At 38.9% G+C, this 22,967-nt stretch overlaps 1 protein-coding gene across 1 annotated transcript in view; it reads right to left on the bottom strand.

Annotated features, from left to right (window-relative positions):
• Positions 1 to 22,967, bottom strand: part of TRANK1 (tetratricopeptide repeat and ankyrin repeat containing 1) — a 51,232-nt gene that overhangs the window by 7,216 nt on the left and 21,049 nt on the right. Inside the window, exons 9-21 of the mRNA XM_057376965.1 lie at positions 21,486 to 21,653; positions 19,537 to 19,692; positions 18,919 to 19,170; positions 17,858 to 18,034; positions 13,630 to 16,488; positions 12,818 to 13,017; positions 12,209 to 12,346; positions 9,356 to 9,496; positions 8,520 to 8,676; positions 7,571 to 7,659; positions 3,517 to 3,620; positions 1,838 to 1,970; positions 555 to 700 (exon numbers count right to left, since the gene is read on the bottom strand). Coding sequence (XP_057232948.1) covers positions 555 to 700; positions 1,838 to 1,970; positions 3,517 to 3,620; positions 7,571 to 7,659; positions 8,520 to 8,676; positions 9,356 to 9,496; positions 12,209 to 12,346; positions 12,818 to 13,017; positions 13,630 to 16,488; positions 17,858 to 18,034; positions 18,919 to 19,170; positions 19,537 to 19,692; positions 21,486 to 21,653 — 4,720 coding nt within the window. The remainder of the gene's footprint in view (positions 1 to 554; positions 701 to 1,837; positions 1,971 to 3,516; positions 3,621 to 7,570; positions 7,660 to 8,519; positions 8,677 to 9,355; positions 9,497 to 12,208; positions 12,347 to 12,817; positions 13,018 to 13,629; positions 16,489 to 17,857; positions 18,035 to 18,918; positions 19,171 to 19,536; positions 19,693 to 21,485; positions 21,654 to 22,967) is intronic.

The raw sequence follows: 22,967 nt of genomic DNA, 5'->3' as shown, positions 1-22,967 counted from the left end.
TATATCTGTATATACTCTGAAGCTCATTGGTGTTTGAGCAAAATGCCTAGTTGCATATTTCATAAWATGCACTTTAGAATATTCTGTAATTAATAATTAATGGTTGATGTAAAATTATTAAGGTATCCCCTAAGCCAATTTTTTTTAATATTCTCTACTGCATGCTGAGAATAAGTAGCTTTTTTTCTGCTAAGTGAGTAAATTATCATTAGCTTTTCATTATCATCTTTCTCATGATAAATGCRGGAGTGCAGAATTTTTGAATCTGGCAAATTTGCATGAATGTTTTGGGGAGCTGTTTTAAAAACTTCTTACTTGGTAAAGTGACTTCAATGCTTGAACTATTTGATCAAACGATCTCTATACATTAAAGAAGCTTCAGTGATTCAAAAAGCAGTTACCATTACTAAAGGTACATCACAAAGGATTTGTGTAAAACAAATTTTGTCAGTAGACAAAACCCTCATAAAAATTCTTCAGTGAACCAGCTGCATTATGTTGAATTTGGAAATGGAAAARAGAATTATACTCCAGTACCATCAGGGAAGACATACCTTTCAACTGCCTTTGCTGCTTCTTCATAGAGTTCTTCCTGACAATACATTTTAATGGCCAGATCAAACTCCTCAATTAGTTCATAACATTCAGATGCTTCTTTGTAGCACTGGCATTTCTTATAGTAAACTGCAGCATCTTTCATCTGCAATGCAGAAGTCAGTAACGAAACTGAAGTGCTCTAAGCAGTCAAAACTGCATGAATAGAATAAATCTAGTAATTCAATCATGTGTCTCATAAAGAAGTACACTTTATAAAATGTAWTTGAAGTATTTGAAGTAAGCATCATTAAAACTGAGAAGAGCTTCCAAAAAAAAACTTCAAAATATTTACGTCTGAAAAACTAGAGTGTAAAATCAAAGATACTATACAGGATTTTCAAAACCACACATGCTTCTGTTGACTTACAAATTTCTCAGAATGAATAATATTAAATTAAAACAGTTATGGATGCAGAATGAGAACCCTAATCTTTTATCTTAAATTTCAAATGTTTGGGAACCATCACTTTACATTCTTTTAGTGGAAATGTACTGCAGTTAAAAAACATTATATATTGTTAGCACACTACTTTAACCTTTTCAAGTTTCAAGGTTCCATTTAGATGGCAGTAACCAGTGAAGTTTCAGTATCATCATTCAGAGTACTGAATGAAGCAACAGCTCAAGTTTCATTACATCAGTYATTACTAACTTTTGACTGCAAATTGTAGGGGAGTGTTAACAGCCTGCATGGGAGAAAAACACCACRTCCTTGGCYACCTTTRARAAAAAGAGATTGGAATGYAGAATTGATAACGCAGGTGGCTTACAATTATAAACATTACTAATACTGTAGCTTTTGCAAACTCACCAATCATATACTGATCAGTAATTAAACAGCTGTCTCTTAACCAATGTATGTTTGACACAAATGTATGCACTGGTTGCTAAAGTGGATAAAAGAGGCCTGYCTCAGAATAAAGGGATTACTTTTTGTGTGTGTATATGYGTGTCTWTGTGTCTGTTATTTTRTGTCTGCTGTCTGGCCAACAGGGACAGCAAATGACCAACATTTGAGGAAAGCCAAAGAAATAAACCCAGCCTGCATAACTGCGTCATTCTCCACTTCATTCCTCTTCTGCTTGTTCTCTGATAAATACTTCCTTTTGAATAGTCTAGCTTAAAGAGATTGTTTAGTTCAGCTACTACCATGCCACAGGAAGGTTCTACTGCTTTCTGAGTAATGTGAGAGGAAAAAAAGTTGTAASAAAAGGAAAGTGATAAGGTGARGATTTAATACCTTTCCTAATTTTTTACACAGCTCTGCACAAAGACGGAACTCCTTTGATTGAATCAGACACTTTAGTGATAGTTTTGGYTCTCCACATTCCAAGTAAGTTTTAGCCAGTGTCATATATTCCATCTGTTTTTCCCTGAAGAAAGTAAGAGAAAATTACTGTCACTGAATCCAACCAATACAGACAACACACACTACTCTTCATACATTACCYGATGAGTTATGATCTTACAATTAATTATATTTTAGGCTGACAGTGCTTTGTCCAGAAGTCTGTTCCAAAATATGACTACCCTAGCAGTCAAAAGATACTTCTGTGGGTTTTTTAAACTAATATATAGTACTGTAGTTTTGTACTGCTTCTCTTTTCCAGCTTAACTTGTACTCACCTTTCTGCAGTTTAGCCCCAAGGTCATTAGAGACACAATCAAACATGTTCTTAAGCTTTGTTTTGTATAACTAAACAATACCAGCCTTTCTGGCATCACGGCAGCATGATCTAGACTGAATTCATGATTCTCAAGCCTGGAGAATCAGAACTGTACATAGGATTTCATACAAGAGAACACACAGGAGTCTTACTTAAGCTTTTTACACCAACATCAATCTCTATTTAAAAAAATGCTTCTTGGATACATTATTACATATGTTCTGTCAATTTACATATCCTAATACACCAAATTCCTTCTCCTCAAATTTTATGCAGTTGACAAGCACCCCAGCATACAATGATCTGCGAAAAAGTTTTATCAGTCCCATCAACAATTTCTCTATGATCATGAAATTTCATGAGCATCCTTATATTCCTAACACAGGCCACTAAAACAGATAATAAACAGGAAATTAAAACAGATGAAAACTCAACTAACTCAAATAAGAGCATTTTTCCAGACCTTCTATTTTCTCCCTTATGTGCTGGCTTCCTCTAATCTAGTCATTCCTTGCTCATTCTGCTATCACTGCTGGTTTCTGGTCTYCCCAGCACGAACAGGAATTGATTCATTTAGGTCTAGATCTCCCTCCATTAAGCTTTTTCTTGTCTTATTTGAGATGACTCCCAAAGAGTTTCCCAAACTTTTAAGGAAACGGCAAACTCACTCCCCTGTGAAGCCCTTGAGCTATTTTACCCAGCTGAAATCATGAACTAAATGATTCATCTCAAAATCTGTTCCTTTAAAACTTTTGTCCTTTGGTTCAGATCTAGTTCTGCTTGCTTAGTTTAAATTGRCTGTAGCACTAATTTTACCCCAAAGCTCACTTTTTGCTAGCAGCTTTTCTTCCCCAATGTACACCACCATTCCTTCTCTTTCGCTGAGAGAATATGCAGTGGGATTAACTGAAGCTGAGCACTGCTGATGGCATGTGCTCTTCCATCTACACCTATAATTTGGARTAACGCAAATCCTGTTACTTTTCTCTCCCACAACCAGTAAGCTCTTGCAAAGGCTACATTTCTTTTGGACAATTCTTCCACTACTCCCCAAAGGCAGCAGTGGCCCACATCCTATAGTGCTTGACTTTTAAATCTCTTCTGCCACCCACAAACACATAAAGGCACCCGTGCTGCACTGCTCCCCGATGTCTCCAGTCTGGTCCACAGCTGTGGTGTGAATCCCTCCCTCCACAGCCCTGCAGGGTCTAGCACTGCAGAGTGACAATGCCTCATCTGCTCTGACACTTACCTTGGGCTGCAYTTCTTCGCGTGCACTTTGAGAACAGCGTCGTGTGTCAGGGCCAGTTTTGACTTCTCAGTYGCTCCTCCCTTTTGGTAACATTTGGCAGCAACCTGGGGTGAAATCACACACAGCATTCACAGATGTGCATCCAGCCCATAGCTTATCACATAAAAGCAATACTTAATTTTACAGTCAGTGTAATGGAAAGCAGAAAGACTGGCAGAGTGTCTGGAAAAAGGAAAAGGTAAAACATTGTGGTATATTTTTAGGACAAAAAGAAAAGCTTTGAAATCAGTCCACATGTGACTAGCAAAATTAGAATATTAATTACAATATTGTACATGGAAGTAACGAAAGCAGAATTCCTGGTAGGCTGATAGAACAAATAGCATATGCAATTTGAATGATAGCCTAAACCATTAACTGGTAGGTCACCAGGCATCTGCCACATAAGTGAGGAAAAGCAATGTGTGCAAAGTGAAATTGAAAAGCAAAGAACGTTTACTGAATGCTTTTATCRCATCAGTCTCTTTCTGTGAAAACTAAACAGAAACACCAGGAATTACCATGCTCCTAGCAAGGTCTGCTTCATTATCACCCTGCTTATTCTTTATTCTGTYCATTAATTTAGTATTGCTTCTGTTTGGAAATTGCACATTGCAAGCSACTCTTAGAACTGCCAAAGTCACCTTAAGTCTTCTTAAGGGAGCATTAATTAGCAAAGATCAGGTTTATAARGAAAACAGATTAGCAGATAATACAGCTAATACATTTCAGATTTAAAAATTATGTTTTTCAGCGGTGTAGGTTTTTTATCTAAACTCTTTCCTGTTCATGTAGGAAATTGCCTTTTATTTTCATGGGGAGATAAAGACTATATAATGGCAGCTGATTATTTTGGGGTTTTGCCTTCTTACAAATACTTCTTTYCCTTTCAAAGAATTAAGCGCTGCTACCAGCAAAATACAGACACTTTCCTTCTGCCATGATCAAGCAGTATCTAAAATTTTCTTACAGAATCTCAAAACATCTCAAATTTAAAGGGGCTGATAAGAATCATAGAGGCCAACTTACTGCTCCCTGCAGGACTACCTAAAACAAACCAACATGACTACAGTGTCGACCAGATGCTTCTTGAACTCTGAACTCATGGCTTAATGCCATGACCACYTTCCTGGGGTGGCAGAACACTTTYTCAATGAAGAGTCCTTTTCCATGTYGAATCTGATCTTCATCTGATACAACCTCATTCCATTTCCTCATGTCCTATCRCTGGTCACYGGAGAGAGGAGATCAGGACCTCCCCTTGAGGAAGTTGTAGTTRTTGATGAAGTTACCCCTCAGCCATTTCTCCTCCAAGCTGAACAAGCCAAATGATTCAACTGTTCTTCTTAAGAYGTGCCCTCTAGAGCAGTCCATGGCAATGGCAGGGGGGTGCAACTAGAGGATCTTTAAGGTCTCTTCCAATCCAAACCATACCGTTCCATGACTTTTCACCATCCCAGTCACCCTCCTCTGGACACACTCTAATAGTATGGTGCCCCTCTTATACTGTGGTGCCCAAAATTGCACAAGGTACTGGAGGTGAGTCTGCACCACCACAGAGCAGAGCAGGACAATCAGCTCCTTTGACGAGCTCACAATGCTGTATTTGATGCACCCAGGACATAGTTTAACTTTTTCACTGTTGGGGCACACTGCTGGCTTATATTCAACTTGCTATCAACCCAAACCCCCAGATCTCTTTTCATGGGGCTGCTCTCCAGCCTCTCATTCCCTAATTTGAATGTAAACCAGGATTATTCCATCCTAGGCAGAATCTGGCACTTGACCTTATTAACTTCATATGGTTGGTRATKGCCCACCAGTTTGTCAAGGTCTCTCTGCAGGKCCTCTCTACCCTTGCAGGAATCAACAGCTCCTTCCAATTTAGTGTCCTCCTAGTTTAGTATTGTTGGCAAACAAATTTAATGTACACTCAGTTCCTGTGTCCAAATAATTTATGAAAACAATAATAAGCACTAGCCCTTAAATTGAGCACTGGGGAATCCAACTAGTGACAGGCCACCAGCTTGATATAACCCCATTTAGTGCAACTCTTTGAGCCTGACTTGTCAACCAGTTTCTCACCTAATATATTATGGACTTGTCTAGCTGTGTGCTGAACATTTCCCCCAGAATGGAGAGAGAYTGTGAGAGTTGGTATTAAAATCTTTCATAAACCAAAATATACCATGTCTTTGCTTGGTCAACTAGATGAGTGACCTTGTCATAAAAAAAAATTAATTTGGTTGAGTAGGACTTTCTCATAGTGAACCCGTGCTGCCTATGACTAATGACTGCATTGTCTCTCAAGTGTTATTTTCAGTACCTCCCAGAATAACCTTCTCCAAAATTTTACCAGGCACTAAAGTGAGACAGAAAGGCCTTTAATTACCAGGGTCTTCCTTCTTACCTCTCTTGAAAASTGGGACATTTGCCAKTTTCCAGCTGACTGGGACCTCTCTAAACTACCAAGACTTTTGAAAAATAATGGAAATGCGCCCCACAATAAAATGGGCCAGCTCATTCAGTACCTGGAATAAATACTATCAAGCCCCATAGATTTATGTGCATTCAGCTGCAACGGCAAGTCTCAAACTAGTGCAGAGTCAACTGGGAGTTTATCATCCCCCAAGTCACAGTGTTCCAGCACATCATCAGTATTAAAGACAGAGGTGAAGAAGGCATTAAATACCTCTGCTTTATCCATGTCCCTACTTGTGAAGTGAATGACCTCATCAAGTAATGGACCGATATTATATTCAATCTTCCTTCTGCTGCTAATGTKTTTTAAAATGACCTTTTTTGTTGTCCTTCATGGTGGACAGCTTGAACTATATTTGAGCTTTGGCCACACAAATTTTCTCCCTACAATCACCATCAAAAACCATCTCTGTTTTCTTCCTGTGTCACATTACCTTGCTTCCAATGTCCACTTTCCCTTTTCCYCTAAGTGCAAAAATAGGATTCCTGTTCAGCCAAGCCAGACACTGCCCCACTTGACTGACTTCTAGTGCTTTGGAATTGCCTACTCCTGCACTCTTCAGAGATGGCCCTTAAAAAGTGCCTGCCCTTCATGAATTCCCAAGGGACCTTACTAATTAGCTCCTTCCACAGTCCAAGTCTGCTCTCCCCATACCCAGGGTTGAAGCCTTGCAAGCCTTTTTCTTCCACAGTCAACAGTTTGAAACTCAATCACTTTGTGGCCACTGGGAGCAAGACAGACACAAATCACCACTCTATTTCACAAGTCCCTCTCTGTTTACATGCAACAGATGTAGGAGGTCACTTTTCCTTAGTCAGCTCCCTTAGTACCAGAAGTTATCCTCAACATGCTCCAGAAATTTCCTGGGCCTCTTTGTGTCCACTGTATGATTCTCCCAGTCTGGGAAGTTAAAATCATCCATAAGGACAAGACCAGTTATCTAGAGATATCTCTTATCTCCCTGTAAAATATTTCATTGGTGCTGTCATCCTGGCTGAGTTTTGCTTCGATCCCCTTAACTGTCATCCCATATCTGGACTCTATTAACTATGAAGTCAAGAAACAAAAGACTGTAAAACCCCCATGTTCTTTAAACACAAAGGGAATGAAATAATTTTACTACATCAAATTAACACACTTCCAGGAAATGCTTTCATTTTCCTGCAGTATGTGCAATGATATCGGCAAGAACATGGTTTACATTCACAGATGCCAGTCAATTCTGATTGTTGCTAATAATTGTTTTTCCAACTGTCTTTCATTTGAGTGCATTAAAATGTTTTTCCCTCATGGGACTGCAAATTTCTGAGTAGTGACTTTAAGGTTACAAACAATAGGCTTGYTCTCTCTGCTCATTTCTTGTCAGTCATTTACAAGTAGTCTGTACACACCTACACAGCTACAAGCCACAAGCTAAGACAGACTGCTACAGAGCAACTGAAGGTTTACAGCTAATTTTATAGATTCAGAGAAAAAAAAAAAAGGTTTCAGAATAAGCAAGAATCCTTATTTCAGATAAACATATGTTCCTACCTCCCAGAACTGGTGTTTGGCATAGTAGTCTCCCTGTGCAATCCATTCTTCTGGAGTTGAGGTTTTAGCAAACATGCTGTCATCTAAGTCTAYAAGGGCAGGGGTGACCATTTTATGTTAGAATGGGTAAACCACAGAAACCACTTATCATGTACCAAAACTAAGCATTATCTCACAAWGGTCCAAGCTCTGTGATTTGTGCTTACACTAGTAATGGTAACTGCGTTAAGTGTGGTAATACTGCTGTGAGGCTACCAGTGAGAACACAAAAAAACCCTGAGTTTGGCTCAAGACTGGGCTGGCAYGTGGCTGAAACTTCACAAACACAGCAGAATATCTGACTACAAATTGATCACTTTAAGCTATAAATATCTGCAGCCATCAGGGTCCATTGAGCTCTCACTTCACTGTAACTGGCTGAGCAGCAGTGACCTGATCTCCCTTTGCAAAGGAACACCTCTTAGGGTAGCCCTCGAGGCTGAGGGATCCCTTACCCGACACCAGACTGCAGTGTGCTTGTAAATTACATTTTTGCATGCATATAACATTTAACATAGATATAGCAAGCTTATGTATAAAGTATTGACCACCAATCCATCTGTACTTAATGAATATTTTACATATCTGAATTTACTGGTTATAAGTCAATAAACTAACTCCAAGATCAGATCTGTCTGTGGAATCACTGACTCTTCTCCTGTGACAGCAAGAAAAATTAAACTAGTGAATTAGCAATAAAGTTATACGTTAACAAATAGAACTGATCTTTAGAGACAAAAGAATTAAGACTCACTGAAATAAATRGAAATTTGCAAGGGCAGTTATCAATGCATAGGACTTAGAAGGACTAAGGAATTTAACCTTTTTTATTACACAGCCTAAAAGCAAGAAAGCATGAGTAGCCTGTCCTGTTTGACAGTCTTTCAAGAAAGTTTGAGGACAACTTTACCTTTCTTTTCATCTGTTTTGACAACCTTAACAAATTTTCTTTTGATGAAATACTTAAAAGCTGGAGCCCGTTTATCACGGTCTTCATCAAAGATCCAAAGATTGACTCTGGCTCTTGTAATTGCAGTGTACAATTGCTTGAGCTCTCCATTCAGCAGCTGAAGCAGAATAAAAAATAGAGATAAAATGCCAGATGAGATAATTTGTTAGAAAGAAACATACTTTGCAGTTATAAGAAAAGAGAAAATTTATACAGATTTAATAACAAGTAAGAAAGTGCTTTTAAGTAAGCATGTCTAAATATTAAATATGGCATTTCAATTACATAAACCATTGTCCAGCTAACTTACAACTACTGCTACAAATCTAGCAGCTACAGGTATGACAGGCCATTTTCCTTCTAATCACTTGTACATATAATTATTAATTTACCATACAATCCTGCAAATATCTGATCACCATATTCTAAGAAATTCCCTTAATTTCAAGGTAGTGACACCAATCAGAAACCAACTACAGGAATAATAAATATTGATGAGCTGATTTGCTATTGGTTTTAACCACAGATGTTCTGTAAATATACCGTAAAGTCTATGACATGGGTTTTGTTCTCTAATCAAATTACGTTTGYAAACAATCTCTTATCTGTCAAAATCAGCAAAATATAACATTATRTATCTTATATATTATGTATTATACAAATGTAAACACCTATCAAAAAGATAAAGGATGGATAAACATGGAAGTACAGGATAAAAGAATTTAAGAAATTTCCCTATTTTTAAGATTTAAGGATTCAATTCATCCTTTCTATTCCCAATTTTACGAGAAACTCACCTTGTACATTTCTACATTAAATGGAGTTCTTTCCTGCATACCAGTGGCATCCTCTAATGGCACTTCAATTAGCAAGTTGCTTCCCACTTGCACATCTGGATCAGGACTATAAGAAGAAATTATCTTCCATTCTTTGTTAGCCTGAAATATCAAGAAAATGAGGTTTACTTGTCTCTAGCAACCACTACAGCCTACATATACACAAGATAAGGCTGTATGTTGTGACCTATTCATCCCTACAAGTGAAGAAGGTTCAGAGGAGAAGAGTGAGGGAAAAAATTATCTCAGAGAAGAATGTAAAGAATAATCAGCAATCTTCACCAAGAAAGCTGAACTTCATCTCAACAGAACCTTTGCTTGAGATACCTGTCTATGCCAGGTGGTCATGAAGGCGTATTAACAACTTCCCCTAAAATAGTCAGTACAGAGCAACACCCTCCTGAGCTGCCCAGGCAAAAATGAAGATGTGCCTCAGCCCAACAGACTGAGTCAAAACTGTGGGACAAATAAAACAAAACTGGAACAGTGCAAATGGCTTGAGCAGGCTACAAGGCTATATATTACTTCCCAGGGGCAGGGGATGGTCAGTATCATGATGGGAATACATACATATATACAGGGACTGCTAACAGGAATCATGGTTGTATTGTGATTCTGATGCATATTTAGATTATGTTCGTCTTGAGATTTCAGGATACTGCTGTATCACCCTTTTAGATCCAAATCATATGCAATGTTCAAAAATCAAATTTGAAAACCTCTTTGGATGGACTATACATTTGCAGCTAAACACCTGTATAATGGTCCACCCATGGAGGAAATCAGGTTACCTTCACCACAGATGAGGCTCAAGTTTTAGTCTCAGGGATAAGGATTCTCCTACAAACCCCAACAAACAACAGGCAAGCTCACCAAAGTGGGGTGTGCTGACTGCTGGGCTCCCTACCGGCTTGGAGCAGGATGAAAGGTAAACAGCGGTGAGATAATACCCACAAATTGCAGTCTGTCATACTAAAATCTACTATCTAAGACATGCTGGAGAGATCTTAGCCTGCAGGTTAGGATGGGCAGCCATTAAGTCTCCTGGACTCTACAAGCCTGACAAGCTCAGTGAGTTGGACCCACCCCCATATCCCATGCTGGCATTTATTCTTACCCTCAGGGTTCCCAGAAAAGATCTGGCTGGTCATTCATGTGATGAATGTATTAAGCTTCCTGTGCAACACCAGCAACTGCTAGTGCTGGTCTCAGCCCGGGGGTGGAATGGCACCTGCTAACACCTCCTCTTGTAAGAAAGCTCAGAGGTGAGCAAAAAAACCCACTCATGGGGAAAGTCTTAAAAAGCGTGGTTGGAGAAATATTGGACTCCAACACAGAGACATGTGAAAGATGTCTATAAATATGCACAGACTGTAAGTTAAGTGTGGCAGCAGATCAGTACAGTGCACTCTCATGCCATGCAGCAAATGCCAGCTCCTGATCACAACACTCTGTGGGTTCCTAATTCCCTATAAAACTAACAATCTAAAAATGGTGATTATATTCTAAGTCATGTTAATTTTTCCCTTTTGGTATTCAATTGAAATGTGATTAAATATTGCCAAGTTTCTGGCACGAAACAAAAAACTCTCATAATAAGGCTGAAAATTTTTACAATCTATACATTTTTGAGCTTTGAGCAACACAAAACAAGTTAACTGTCTTCCCATGGGGGAAAAAAGCAGGAAACCTYTCCTGCAAAATGTATTTTAAGGTTAAAATTTCAAAGAATCATCAATGAAAACATGCCTAAGTCTGCCATACATTGTAACATGACACCCAGCTACAGGTATCAGTTTGGTCAAGAGCTTGACGTGTTTTGGGAGTTTGGCTTTTTGGCCTTCAATCACATCTGTTTCCTGAAACAAGACTCTTGTTAGATCTCATTTTCAAGACAGATTAAAAAGAAAACTCAACACTTTACAAAGTGCACACAGCCACACTGCTGTGTTTACCACAGTTCACAGATCCAGCTTTTCTAAATTAGAAAACCTCAGGGTGAGCTGCCTTCTTGCCTGCTTGTTTAGCTGCTCGAATCAACTCAATTACTCATGACTCACAGGAACACGGAAGAATTGTATGAAAACAGTTCYACAGGCCTGACACACATTAGTCTAAGCTAAAATGCTCTACACAACTCTTCTAAACCGATTCTGCTAAATTCTGATAAATAGCTTGTTGATTTTCTGATTACAACTTGCATCACCAGAACCAAATCAACTCTGAGAAATCCACCATGACAGCCAGTATTTACCTCAAGCTCCTTCCTTCTGCCCTCATCAAATAACACTCACTAACCTCTGTGAAGAGCTACCAGCCCTCAGTTTTCTTGTGGCTTTCATATGCTGAAAACCACATCTGAGACACTGTTTCAAGGGGCAGAGGCAGAAGACATCTGCAACAGGGTTGTTCACACTGAATATTTAATCGCAGAGCAGTTGAGTCATGGGCACACGGAGTGTCTGCAGGCATGTTCAGTAAGGAATACTTGCCTGCCTGGGGGCAAAGGAATAGTCTTGGTGTGCAGCAGAAGTTTGTGTGTGTGTGTGTGTGTGTGTGTGTGTGTGTGTGTTTTTGTGTGCAATGTTGTGTGCACCCCAAGGCACTCCCTCAAATTTTAGCACTAAACCTGAAGCAAAACGCAGCACTTAAGGGAACACCCTCTCAATCCTTAAACCTACAACCTCTGTTTTCTACTGTGATGAAAACATTCACCTTCAGAGAGAACAGGGAATCTTCCCCCAGCTGCAAAACCAATTAGACCATGAGATCAGCATTAGAAAAAACTGCAGAAAATGGGTAAGAATTAAATACCTCTGAATCTGTGAAAAAGTTGTAAAGGAGTACATCGTCAAATTCCAAGCCCTTTGCTTCATAAATTGTCAGTACAAGTGCCAAACTAAGTTCCTCRGGTATCTTCTCCTTTGCAGTTTCATTTGCCACTAATACCACCTGCCATAGAATACATGAAAAAAAAAATTACTAAGCAAAAAAAGAAAAATRAAGGGTAACAGTTGCATAGAGAAAGACAAACATTACGACAATACAAGAGCCTTCTCAAAATCAGACAACATTTAACAGAAATGTTAAATCTCTGTTAACRGCACACATCACACAAAAGGTCACAAAGCTGCCACTAGAAGACTGACAAATGCGTGGTATGTGCAGACAGTTTTAGATCTGGTGTAAGAAAATTTGGAGTTAGAAAGGAACAGGTCAGACAATACCCAACACAAAAAAAAGAACAGAAAGAACCAGACGTATTAAGAAACAGAAACCAACACAATAAAGGTTTCTAAGTTTAAAAAGCCTAATTTATCAGGGAGACAARAGCTTAAAAAAGAAAGTTGTGGGCAGTTCATACGAAATTATTATTTAGCAACAGAACTAGCAGAATCCACAAAAAGCCTAAGAAGAGCAAACCTGATGTGCTCCAAATTCAATGGGTTGTGTTTTCCTTTTGTTGCCCCTCAGCAGAATTGCTAGGTCACTGACACTGCAGGACTCCAAGACTGTAGGTTTTGGCCCATCAAAGAGACCACGGTCCTGAGGAAGGCGATCAAAAGATTCTGGAAAATAGTGCTGGAGCAAATCAACCACTCCAGAAGCTAAACGGAGAATACCTGCAAAAAGCAGAACATAGGTTTTAAACTTCAGCCTGAAGTTCTTGCAAATACACTTTTAAAAGGTTTTGTTAGAAATTTGGAATCGAGAAATATAATGGCAACAACAGTAGTCAGRGAAGACTGAAGCTGTAAGCTTCAATTTATGTTTCTGCCAATTTGAGTGGAYGCCATTCTTGGGTCTCTAAAGATCAGAAAGCATGCCACAAAGGCTTGGAAGCATTCTCACAAAATGAAGGTCATAAATGAGAGAAGAGWAAGAAAAGCAGAAGCAGCACACCAATGTTGCAAAGTCTTCTGCTTTAGGGATAGGACAACAGAAATGGGTATGCTCATTTGTTAAATTTTCCCTTAAATACAGCCAAAGAATGCAGTCAGCACGAGAATTCAAAAAATGTCAATTTTAAAATTAAATTTTAAAAACATTCATTTTTGGTTTTCCAGTTGAGATGTCAAAAAACAGAATTGACAAATCAGAAAAAGCTGTCCATCTGATCTTTTTAAAAAACAGGCCACAGAGAGACTGGCTTTGAATTGGACAGCAGAAAACTTCAATCACTAGTGACATCCAAAGAGCACAGGCTCAGATCATAAATAAATTTGTTACTCTACCTGAATGGGACCTGTAGTTCTGGTACAACTGATATATCCTTTTTGGTTTTCTAACACGCTGCTTCTTGTTCACAGAGCTCTTGCTTGCRTAATGAAATAGCGATCTCAGGTCACTAAAACGAAAAGCAACTCCTTTCATTATGCTCTGGGCAGTGTCACCAGTTAGAAACATGGCATTAGGGTCATTGATGCATTTCATTAACAGGGCGAGCTCAGCTTGCGTGAAATCCTGTATCTCATCACCATAAAACTCATGGATGGACCACGGCAGCTCCCTGAGCTTTGAAAGTCTTTGAGACAAGTTATACAGCAAATCTTCTTCATCGAAGTAACCTCTCTGTGATCGTATCTGCTGATAAAGGCAGAAGAGGTGATAGATCTCACTCCTGTCTTCTGTGAAGTTTGGTGACCTCTTTCGGCCTAGCTTTTTGTACTGCTCCTCAGTAAGCTTGCCCCCAAAGCAACTCAGTGCCTCAAAAGAGCCTTTCAGAAACGATTTTATTTCTTTCCAGACCAGGGCTGGATTGTACAAGCTTTTACCTTTTATCATTTTTGGCCATATTTCATTTACAAACACACTGTATGTCACAAAAGTCCAAGGATCACTTTCCCTAGAGCATGCATCTGCAGGTCCTCCATCATCACCATATTCTGCTTCAAGGTTACCTTCCTCATCCTCGTCCTGCCAATTTGGTACAACAAAGTCTTCCTGAGGACTCCAACCAACAACGACTCTTTTAAGACTTCCATCTTCATTTCTTGGAAAAAATGGGTCAGGCATGGATGCATCTAGTAACAGCAACAACTGCTTGGAGGTGACAAACAGTGGAAAATTTTCATCTTTAATGTCCTGTAGCTTGTGAATATGTGGCTCCAGAGGCTTGAAGTGATTGGTCACCTTGGAAGATTTGCTAAGTTCAATGAAATTCTTCTGAACTTCTCGGCACAAGACAGGATTTTTTGTTACAAAGATCTGGTGCAGGTGCTCCAGCCTGTTTGAAGCTTCTGCACTACACATTTGGTCTTTTTCATGGTCACCACATGAATTCATTTCTGCACCAGCTGTGCCCACAGGAACCTTTTCATCCTCTCTGTCCTGCTCTTGCTCACCACTCATCAGCTCCTCACTTGAATCATCACTCTCTTCCTGCCCTGAACTAGCTTTTTCAACCTCACTGCACTGTCTCTGCTGCCACRTCTGCCTCTCCAGCAGAGGTCCATCTGCCAAGGTGGATTTTTCCCAGTATGAATAGAATTTCTTCCAAAGCCTRTACAAGCAGCAAGTCGTCTTCCCTGTCCCACTTCGCCCAATTAAAATGATTGGTTCCATAGGCTTTGGATTGAGATCAATCACTGCGTACTCCAACTCCCCTACTCGGAAAGGGTAATCAACAGAAGACTGCACATCATTTATAATGTTCAGTGCCATGTTAGTACTGAAGCTGTGAAATTTCATTATATTGTATTCCAGTTCTGCTGCACTGGCTGGAGGGAAATATTCAGGCATGGTACRTTCTTTTGATTTTTCTGCCTCCATGTCTTCAACATAACAACGTGGAACACGATTCTGTGTTGTCACACTGTGATTCTGATGTCCTGCATTTATATGCTTGAGCTTTTTCCTCAGAATGCAGGATAAGCCACGGTTGTAGGAAATACATATATTTTCTAAGGTACGGTTCAGCTTGCAGTGGTCAAGAACAATGGCCCAAATTCTAATTATTTCTGTGTAAACTCTTCCTGATTTTTCTGGATGACTTTTTGCCTGTTCTGTCTCCATGATCTTTTCTGGACTGTCACTGCAACGAGGAGAAAAGTCAATTGCAAGTTCCCACAGCATTCTTGCACCTTTGTCCAGTTTGGCTTCATACAGTTGGATATCAGCTTTCAAGTGTTTCAGTGGCTTCTGAAGGCCCCTAGACCATTCCCCATTGCCAAGCTGCTTAATTGCCATGATAGTTTTAGCTTTCATATAATGAGGCATAGCTTTGCTACTCAAAGTCTTCAGCATTTCAGGAGTGCACTCTATTTCCCAAGTCATGTTATCAAACTCCTGCACATATGCGTCAATATCCACACTCTTCCCTTTTTCTTCCTCTGGTTCTTCCTTCCCTCCATTAGGCAGGGCCATACTAAAATCCCCCACTCCCTTTTTATTCTCCCAATCATCCTCTTTTCTCTCAGGATGAGCTATGCTTCCAGCAGGTTGTGAGAAACTTCTTCCCTTTTCCAAATTAGTCTGGGCTGAAGGCAGCTTTTGCACCAGAGAATGATCCTTTTTCAGGGTGTCGCTCACTTTCAGCTGCTGAATTAAAGCTGTGATTGCTTGCACTAGGCTTTCCTGCAGTGTTAAAGGGCTGTTTATTGCTTCTGTTTCCTGCTTTTCCGACTGACCTTTTTTTGTTTTTACAGAACATGGGGTTTTTAAATCATTATGTACTGCATTGCCAGATGGTGGCTTTAATGAGAACCCAGATGAAGAAGGCCCCATGGTCTTTGACTGTGAAATTTCAGAGGCTGGAATGGGCTTAGATGTTTTAACCAATTGGCCTGCTCTATCTTGGCGATGCCTCTTCTTCTCCAGTGCAGCATTATTCCAGACAAGTAGCAGTGGATCTCTTTTTTTAATTCTATGCATCACATCTTTTCCTGATTTGTTTTTTATACTAAAGTTAATGTCAAATTTTGCCAATAACTCTGTTATTCTCTTAGTCTGCTTTGAAAATCCTCTCTGGAAAACAATATGCATCACTGTATTTCCATTCTCATCTTGTATGTTTGGATTAAGATATGGAAAGTCAGATGGTCTTGAAGCAAAGAGATCAAGTAGATAGTTCAGGATGTTTAAACCACTGCCATCTGAAAGCAGGAGAACAAACAAAACAAAATCACTAGAAGGCTGTGTTGTATGCCAACAATTTTCAACACTTTTTTTCCCTGYTGCTAGTAAATCAAAATAAATTTGTTTTAAAAAGAAAAACAAAATCCACATTTCATGTTTGTACAACATACTTATCTGAGACAGCTCAAAACTGAGCTTTCCCTGAGATTCATGGAAAACAATGCAAAGGCTTTAGAAATCCCTAGTGCTGCAATTATTCCCATAGCATCAGTCAATTTCATTCCTTTTTTAACCTCCGGGTACAGACAGATTTGTTCATTTTCCAACATCAGCCCTGACTGCTAGCCAAAGGATGCTGGTGACCCGTCATCCAGAAAAGCAGCAGCTCAAGGTAGTGCTCTGGGGTCATCTGGTTCACTTTAATATGGCACCCAGAAGTAATCTGCTGCAGATAACTTCACTTTACTAAAATAACCTGCAGGAAATCCCAAATATTTCCTGATATTTGAGGTCCCTGGAGCAACTTTCTACTAAATAAAATTAGCTACCTCCCTGGGGGAAAAAATACATATATAATCTACAGGTTTCTGGATTTCATCCAGATAACATATGTGATTTACATGAGACCATATATGTGAAACATTTTTTTTTCGAGCTGTAAAATAGTGACACACCAAAATCACTGTAAAGAAATTGCACATCAAAAGCATTAGAGTGAAAAATACTTAAGAAAACATATTGTCACTGGACTTCTTAATCTTTTGATTTAAAAATGACAACTGCCATTACCTATGCTTTTAACCTCTCCAAACCCACTCAATGAAAGTTTAGAATTTTTAATTGTTTTAATCCTTCAACTCAAAAATGCACTTTATTCTTACTTAAAATCAAACCTGATTTAGGGGTTTAACTTCAGTTTATCCTAATGTTTTTCTACTTTTATGTAAGTCCTACAATTCTTTCATTCATTTCTCCTCAAAGAAAACTTTGCTTGGTTTACAACTGAACAAAAACTGATAAACAGATTGCAGATGCCACTGCAGGATTTCCTTCAAAGTCTGCTGCCATTGCTCTAACTTTACCTTTGTTTCTTCCAACATACTTCCAGTTTACTTCATTCCCACCTTCATTCCTCATTTTACAGGGTTTTAAAGAGGAGCTTTCCTTGATTCCCTCATGTCACCTGAGCTGACACTACCTCTCCTCAGTCCCAGCCCCGCAGCCACAAAGCAGAACACATCAGCTTAACAAAGACTGGTGTGTATCCTCTGGCCTGCAGACTTTGGGGGCTGAGTGAGACACAATCACACATCCTGATCTACTATTCCTACAGCAATAGAAGGGGCAGGTGAGAAACTGGGATGTTTTCAACAGCAAAAGCCTTACCTTTGTTATTTAAACAGATGCAAACTGCAGCATGCAAAGGAGTATCTCCTTGTGTAAAGGAGAGGTTTTGAGGATCTGCACCTTTGRTAAGCAGCAAATATACCAGTTCAAAATAATTCTTTCTGAGGCATATTTTCAGTGGTACTTCAGAGCTGGCTCCAATCCCATCTGGCAGAGCTGGTGTGAAGGACAGGAAAATGTCAGGGCTTGAATCTGATGCACCGATCTGCTAACTACAGAAAGTCCTAAACAGATGCAGTCAGATGCAGATTGACAGGCAGGTGACACGGGTTTGTTTTTCTTTTGCAAGCTTTTTACATGTATCTGTTAAAACATTTTTTTAAGAAGATATATATCATTTCYCCTTGTCTCCCATTAAGCAACCAGTCCTTCTGTTGTGATAGGAAGACATAGAGGCCAGAAAGTATCTTTTCCAAGTCAGTCACTGACTGAAACTGCGAGAGGCCTCCTCTCACCTCTGGCACTCACAACACTTCAACAGGACTATGTGTCCATAATTTACAGGTAACATCAAGCCATAAGATCAAATGAAATATGGCACTGATCCCATGAATAAGCTCAGGCAAAATCAGAAGAATGGTAATGTCTACACTAGTTTAAAAAAAAGAAAGACATCTGGTCATGCCTTTGAAAATACTGAAGTAGTCAGTTATTTGTGGCACAACAGCAGGCTGAACCCTGGACTGGAGGGACTGTAAGACTGGAGCTTACAGTTTCTATAGGAACAATACTGTGGCTGAAGGCAGAAAAATTAAGACCCAATGGAAACTATAGGTGAAGGAGCAACAATAGTCCTCGGTCTTTTACCAACCCTAACAGATAAATTTCATTTGATAAACATCTTCCACACATGTAGCATTACTAGCCTCCCCATGACCCACACAGAAGATGCAGCCAATGCACTGAACTCCAACAAGCTGCCTCAATTATACAGGGCCACCAAAAAACCCACATGTTGGTATTTCTGAGATCATGTTGCTCCCAACATGTCAAATAACATACTAGCACTCTTATAGCACATCAATATTGCAGYTTTTCACCTCCTCGTTCAAGCAAGCATCCTATGAGGTGTACTTGTGTATCTGGTCTTTCACACTGTTGGATAATGTTGCCAATGTCCACATCTGAAAGACTGCAGGTTTTGAAGAGTCCTCCTCCTGATGGATTTTCCCCACTGRCTTTCCCTGTTAATAGCAGCAAAACTTTATGCCACATTTGCTTCCCCAGCAACTGCTTTATGAAGCTGTTAGCACAGGCACTGGAGATGTTGCATGAGATTTCTTCAGGGATTTCTGCAAGACAGTCAAGACAGAGYAATTCACTCAAAGCCACATAAGGAAATCCACCTCACTGTAAACTAATTTCAGAATAATTAACTCATTAAAATGAAAGTAAGGAACAGCGAAATGCATCTTTCCATCTTTATGCTATCAGTCAAGTTTGAACATTTTGATGCATCGTGAATTTCTGTGCATATTACACTGGTTCTAAGTGCAAAATACAACATTAAATATAATTAAAAGCTACATTATTTCAGTAATAAAAGCTACAGAAGCAGGTAAGAGAAGGAAGGGTAAAAGGGAAGTAAGTGTATGTTAGTATCAAACACATTTTTCACAGCAATTAAGTTTTGTGAGAGAAATGGGAACTCACTGCACCTTTCACAGAAGACAGCCATTTCAGAAATCGCTTCACTGCATCTTCCTTCAATACATTTTTATTGTGTGCTCCATTTTCAGACCTGTAGAACTGGACAAACTGTTCCAGAACATCCTGGAGAGAATCTGTATCATCTGCRGCACTTTCATTCTCTTCTGCAAAACATTACACAAATTGAAAATCCACTTCCTTGCCAGCATGTTTACAGGGCAAAACTGTAATGCATTACATCCCAGGGCTCTAAGGAATGTGYAGTGGAAGATTAAAATSAGATGGCTGAAACTGTCACTGCCARTGCCAGTCCTTGATGGGATCCTGACCMCAAAGAATACTTGATACTTTTATCAAATACACTCTTGTCCTGGTTTTGCCTGGGATAGAGTTATTTTTCTTCTTAGTAGATGGTRCCATGCTTTGGATGTAGGATGAGGAYACTGTTGACRGCACAGTGATGTTTTGGTTGTCACAGAGCAGTGCTTACCCTAAATCAAGGACTCCTCAGYTTCCCATGCTCTGCYGGTGAATACAAGAARCTGTGAGGGACCAYGGCCAGGACAGCTGACCTGAACTGGCCAAAGGGATATTCCAYACGACAGAATGTCATGTTCASCATATGAACTGGGGGGAACTGGTCATGAAGGGACCATTGCTGCTTGGGGACAGGCTGCGTATTGGCTAGTGGGGTGTAAGCAATTATACTGTGCATCACTTGTGTTTCTTTGTTTTATTCCTTTCTCTTTCTCCTTTTCATAACTTTAATAGTAATAATAACAGGAATGGTAGCAATTTACTTAGTTTCAATTTTTAAACTGTTTTTATCTCAACCCACTATAGGATGGATGGGGAAGTGACTGATGGACTGCTTTCTACTTAGTTGCTGGCCGAGGTCAAACCATGACTCCATTTACCACAACACACCAGGCTGAAAACTGTAATAGCTTCTGCATGCAGGCAGGAAAATGCTGCCTCACAATTATCTCATTATTCAGAATTTTTAGAGTATATKACTAAACCCAGTAATGTTTGCAGCATACACTTTTAATGAGTTGTCCTGAGCTTGCCTGGTTCCTCAGTGCCAATTAAAAAAATACAGCCATAAAAGATTTTGTCCTCTCAAAATTAGATAAAAATATATCACGCTGAAATGCTATCTACAAGTTTAAGAGATATTTATGTAATGGCAAATAGCAGATTTGAAACCATGTCCCAAAAAATGCCCTGAAATAAAACGCTTGAAAGACTTGGCCTAAATTTCCTTAAAGCTTAAGGAATTAAGATACATMAATTTAAAGACCAAACAAAACAGCAGCTTTACATTTTTGGAGAAAGAGAGAGACGAGGTTGATCATCCATTTAGAAAGAAGGACTAACCTCAGAAATATAAATCTAAGGCTTAATCTTTAGCCTCTCACTTGTGCTACATTTAGAAAATGGTTGTGAGCYGTGCATTGTCAGAAAAAAATCAACAATCAAAAAAACCCTGGCCACAAAAGAAAGGCTATGCAACCTGAAATGCCAGCCAAGGAGATTATCAGCAAAGAGGTATTGCTGTTAAATTCTTAACTGAGAACCACTGTGATAAAACCTTCTCCAGAGCAGAGATCTCCACTGTAAAGACAAAAACGCTGTGGGAATTTCTTTGCCAGGAGCCATAAGATGCAAGCATGGTGAAATCCAGTGTTTTCCAATAAACTTCTATGCAATACACACATGAAAACTGAGAAGCAGCCTAAGAGCTTTGCTTTATGCCAAGCTTGACCTGAACAACAAGTAGACAGCAGTTGCCTTGAGGCAAGGACAAAATGTTCACTATTGACCGGCAGGAGATCAGGGTGACAACTACCAAAATTACATAAAACACACCCACACTAACTCACTTGAAATAAAAATATTTTGTACCTAAAGGTTATAATTTTAAAATAGGAAAAGCACACACTGCATGTAGTACCTGTCTGTTTCCCAGAGGAAGCGTGTTTCTCAATATACTTGCTGACTTCTGTTACAGCATTGAAGTTTTTGTTCTTTTTCAAGATATCTATGACATATCTTGACCGTGCATCTGGAACAGTGGGATCAACCCCAAAATTCAGGAGCATGATCACATCTTCTGTTTGTCCTAAAGCAATACATGAATAAAATTAGAGGAAGAATAATTCACATTGTTCAGGAGTTTTGTTGTGCTTTCCTTTTTATTCCTAATTACCTGGCACAATTTCTAGCATAATTTTAACTTTAAAAAATCTAAATTTTTTAATAAGTGTTGTAAGTTGACAGGGTGAAGATCAGTCAAAGGTTGGACTAGAAAATCTCAGACACCTTTTTTAAAATTAATGATTCCATGATTTTATGATTTATAATATTTAATTATACAGCTATAAAGAAAAACTTTATTATATACATAAAAAGACACGTTTTTCTAATGATACATAAAATACATAAAGATAAATATGTACACTTTAATTAATAAATACATATTAAAAATATGTGCTCTCTATACAATAAATACCATATGAATATTATTAAATAAACTTTAAGCACAGACCCAAAAGTCTGGTTTTACCTTAGCAATGATGTTTGCTTCCTGTTGCCACCTTGTGGACAGATAAAAAATACAAGGAAAAAGGCCAGGCCAACATAAATCCCACAGAAACTGTGAAGGAAAGCATTTCATTTTCCTTCTCTGAGAAGGTCCACTGCTATCTAGGTCTTAAATTTTCATCTATTTAAAAGAACAGGAGCRGCCTGACAATGACTGATTATCTTTGCCAGAATTTTTTATGTTTCTTTAAAAATTTTGTAATGGACTATGTCTAATTAGTTAAGGAATGTTTGACTGTATTATTTTAGCTGGTTTTAATTTAGATATGTGTTAGCTGAGTGTCACTTGAAAACTCTGAGAAATTACCTCACTGACCTGCAGAAAGGAACTCCATGGACCCACACACCTTAGAGAACTTAATCAATAGCTGAAGAACAAAATTCACTAAAGGATTGTTTAATTGTTATCCTATAACTAGAGATTAATTAGATACCATAAAACAAGAAATATATCTTCAGAGATTTAAGGAGTCAAAGGCCTTTAGACCACAGAAAACATGATTAATACATAGCAGGTGCAGTAAGGGAGCCACTTCATAGGCTTGTACACCCCAGAAAAGTTAATCAACAATAATTGTCTAACCAGGACAGAAAATTTAATAAAGCAGTGTTTAGCTGGTTAAAACCTGGGTTATCCATTAAACAAAGACAGATGAGCTGTTCTGGTGGTAATTAAGAGAAACAAAACACCTAYACCCTGATGCAATAAATTGGGCTGACTTTCGGGAGCGTCTATAAAAAAATCTTGGATATTATAGTGTACATACATGCTTGAAAATTGTTGTTTCTCAGAACACATCTGTGGCAAATTCTGATATGTTCAYAATTTTGA

The sequence above is a fragment of the Malurus melanocephalus genome, unplaced genomic scaffold, assembly GCF_030028575.1.
Source record: "Malurus melanocephalus ecotype Western Australia unplaced genomic scaffold, MMel_1.1 scaffold_297, whole genome shotgun sequence".
Lineage (NCBI taxonomy): Eukaryota > Metazoa > Chordata > Aves > Passeriformes > Maluridae > Malurus > Malurus melanocephalus.
Note: the sequence above shows the minus strand (reverse complement) of the source record. Positions and strands in the feature narration are given on the sequence as shown.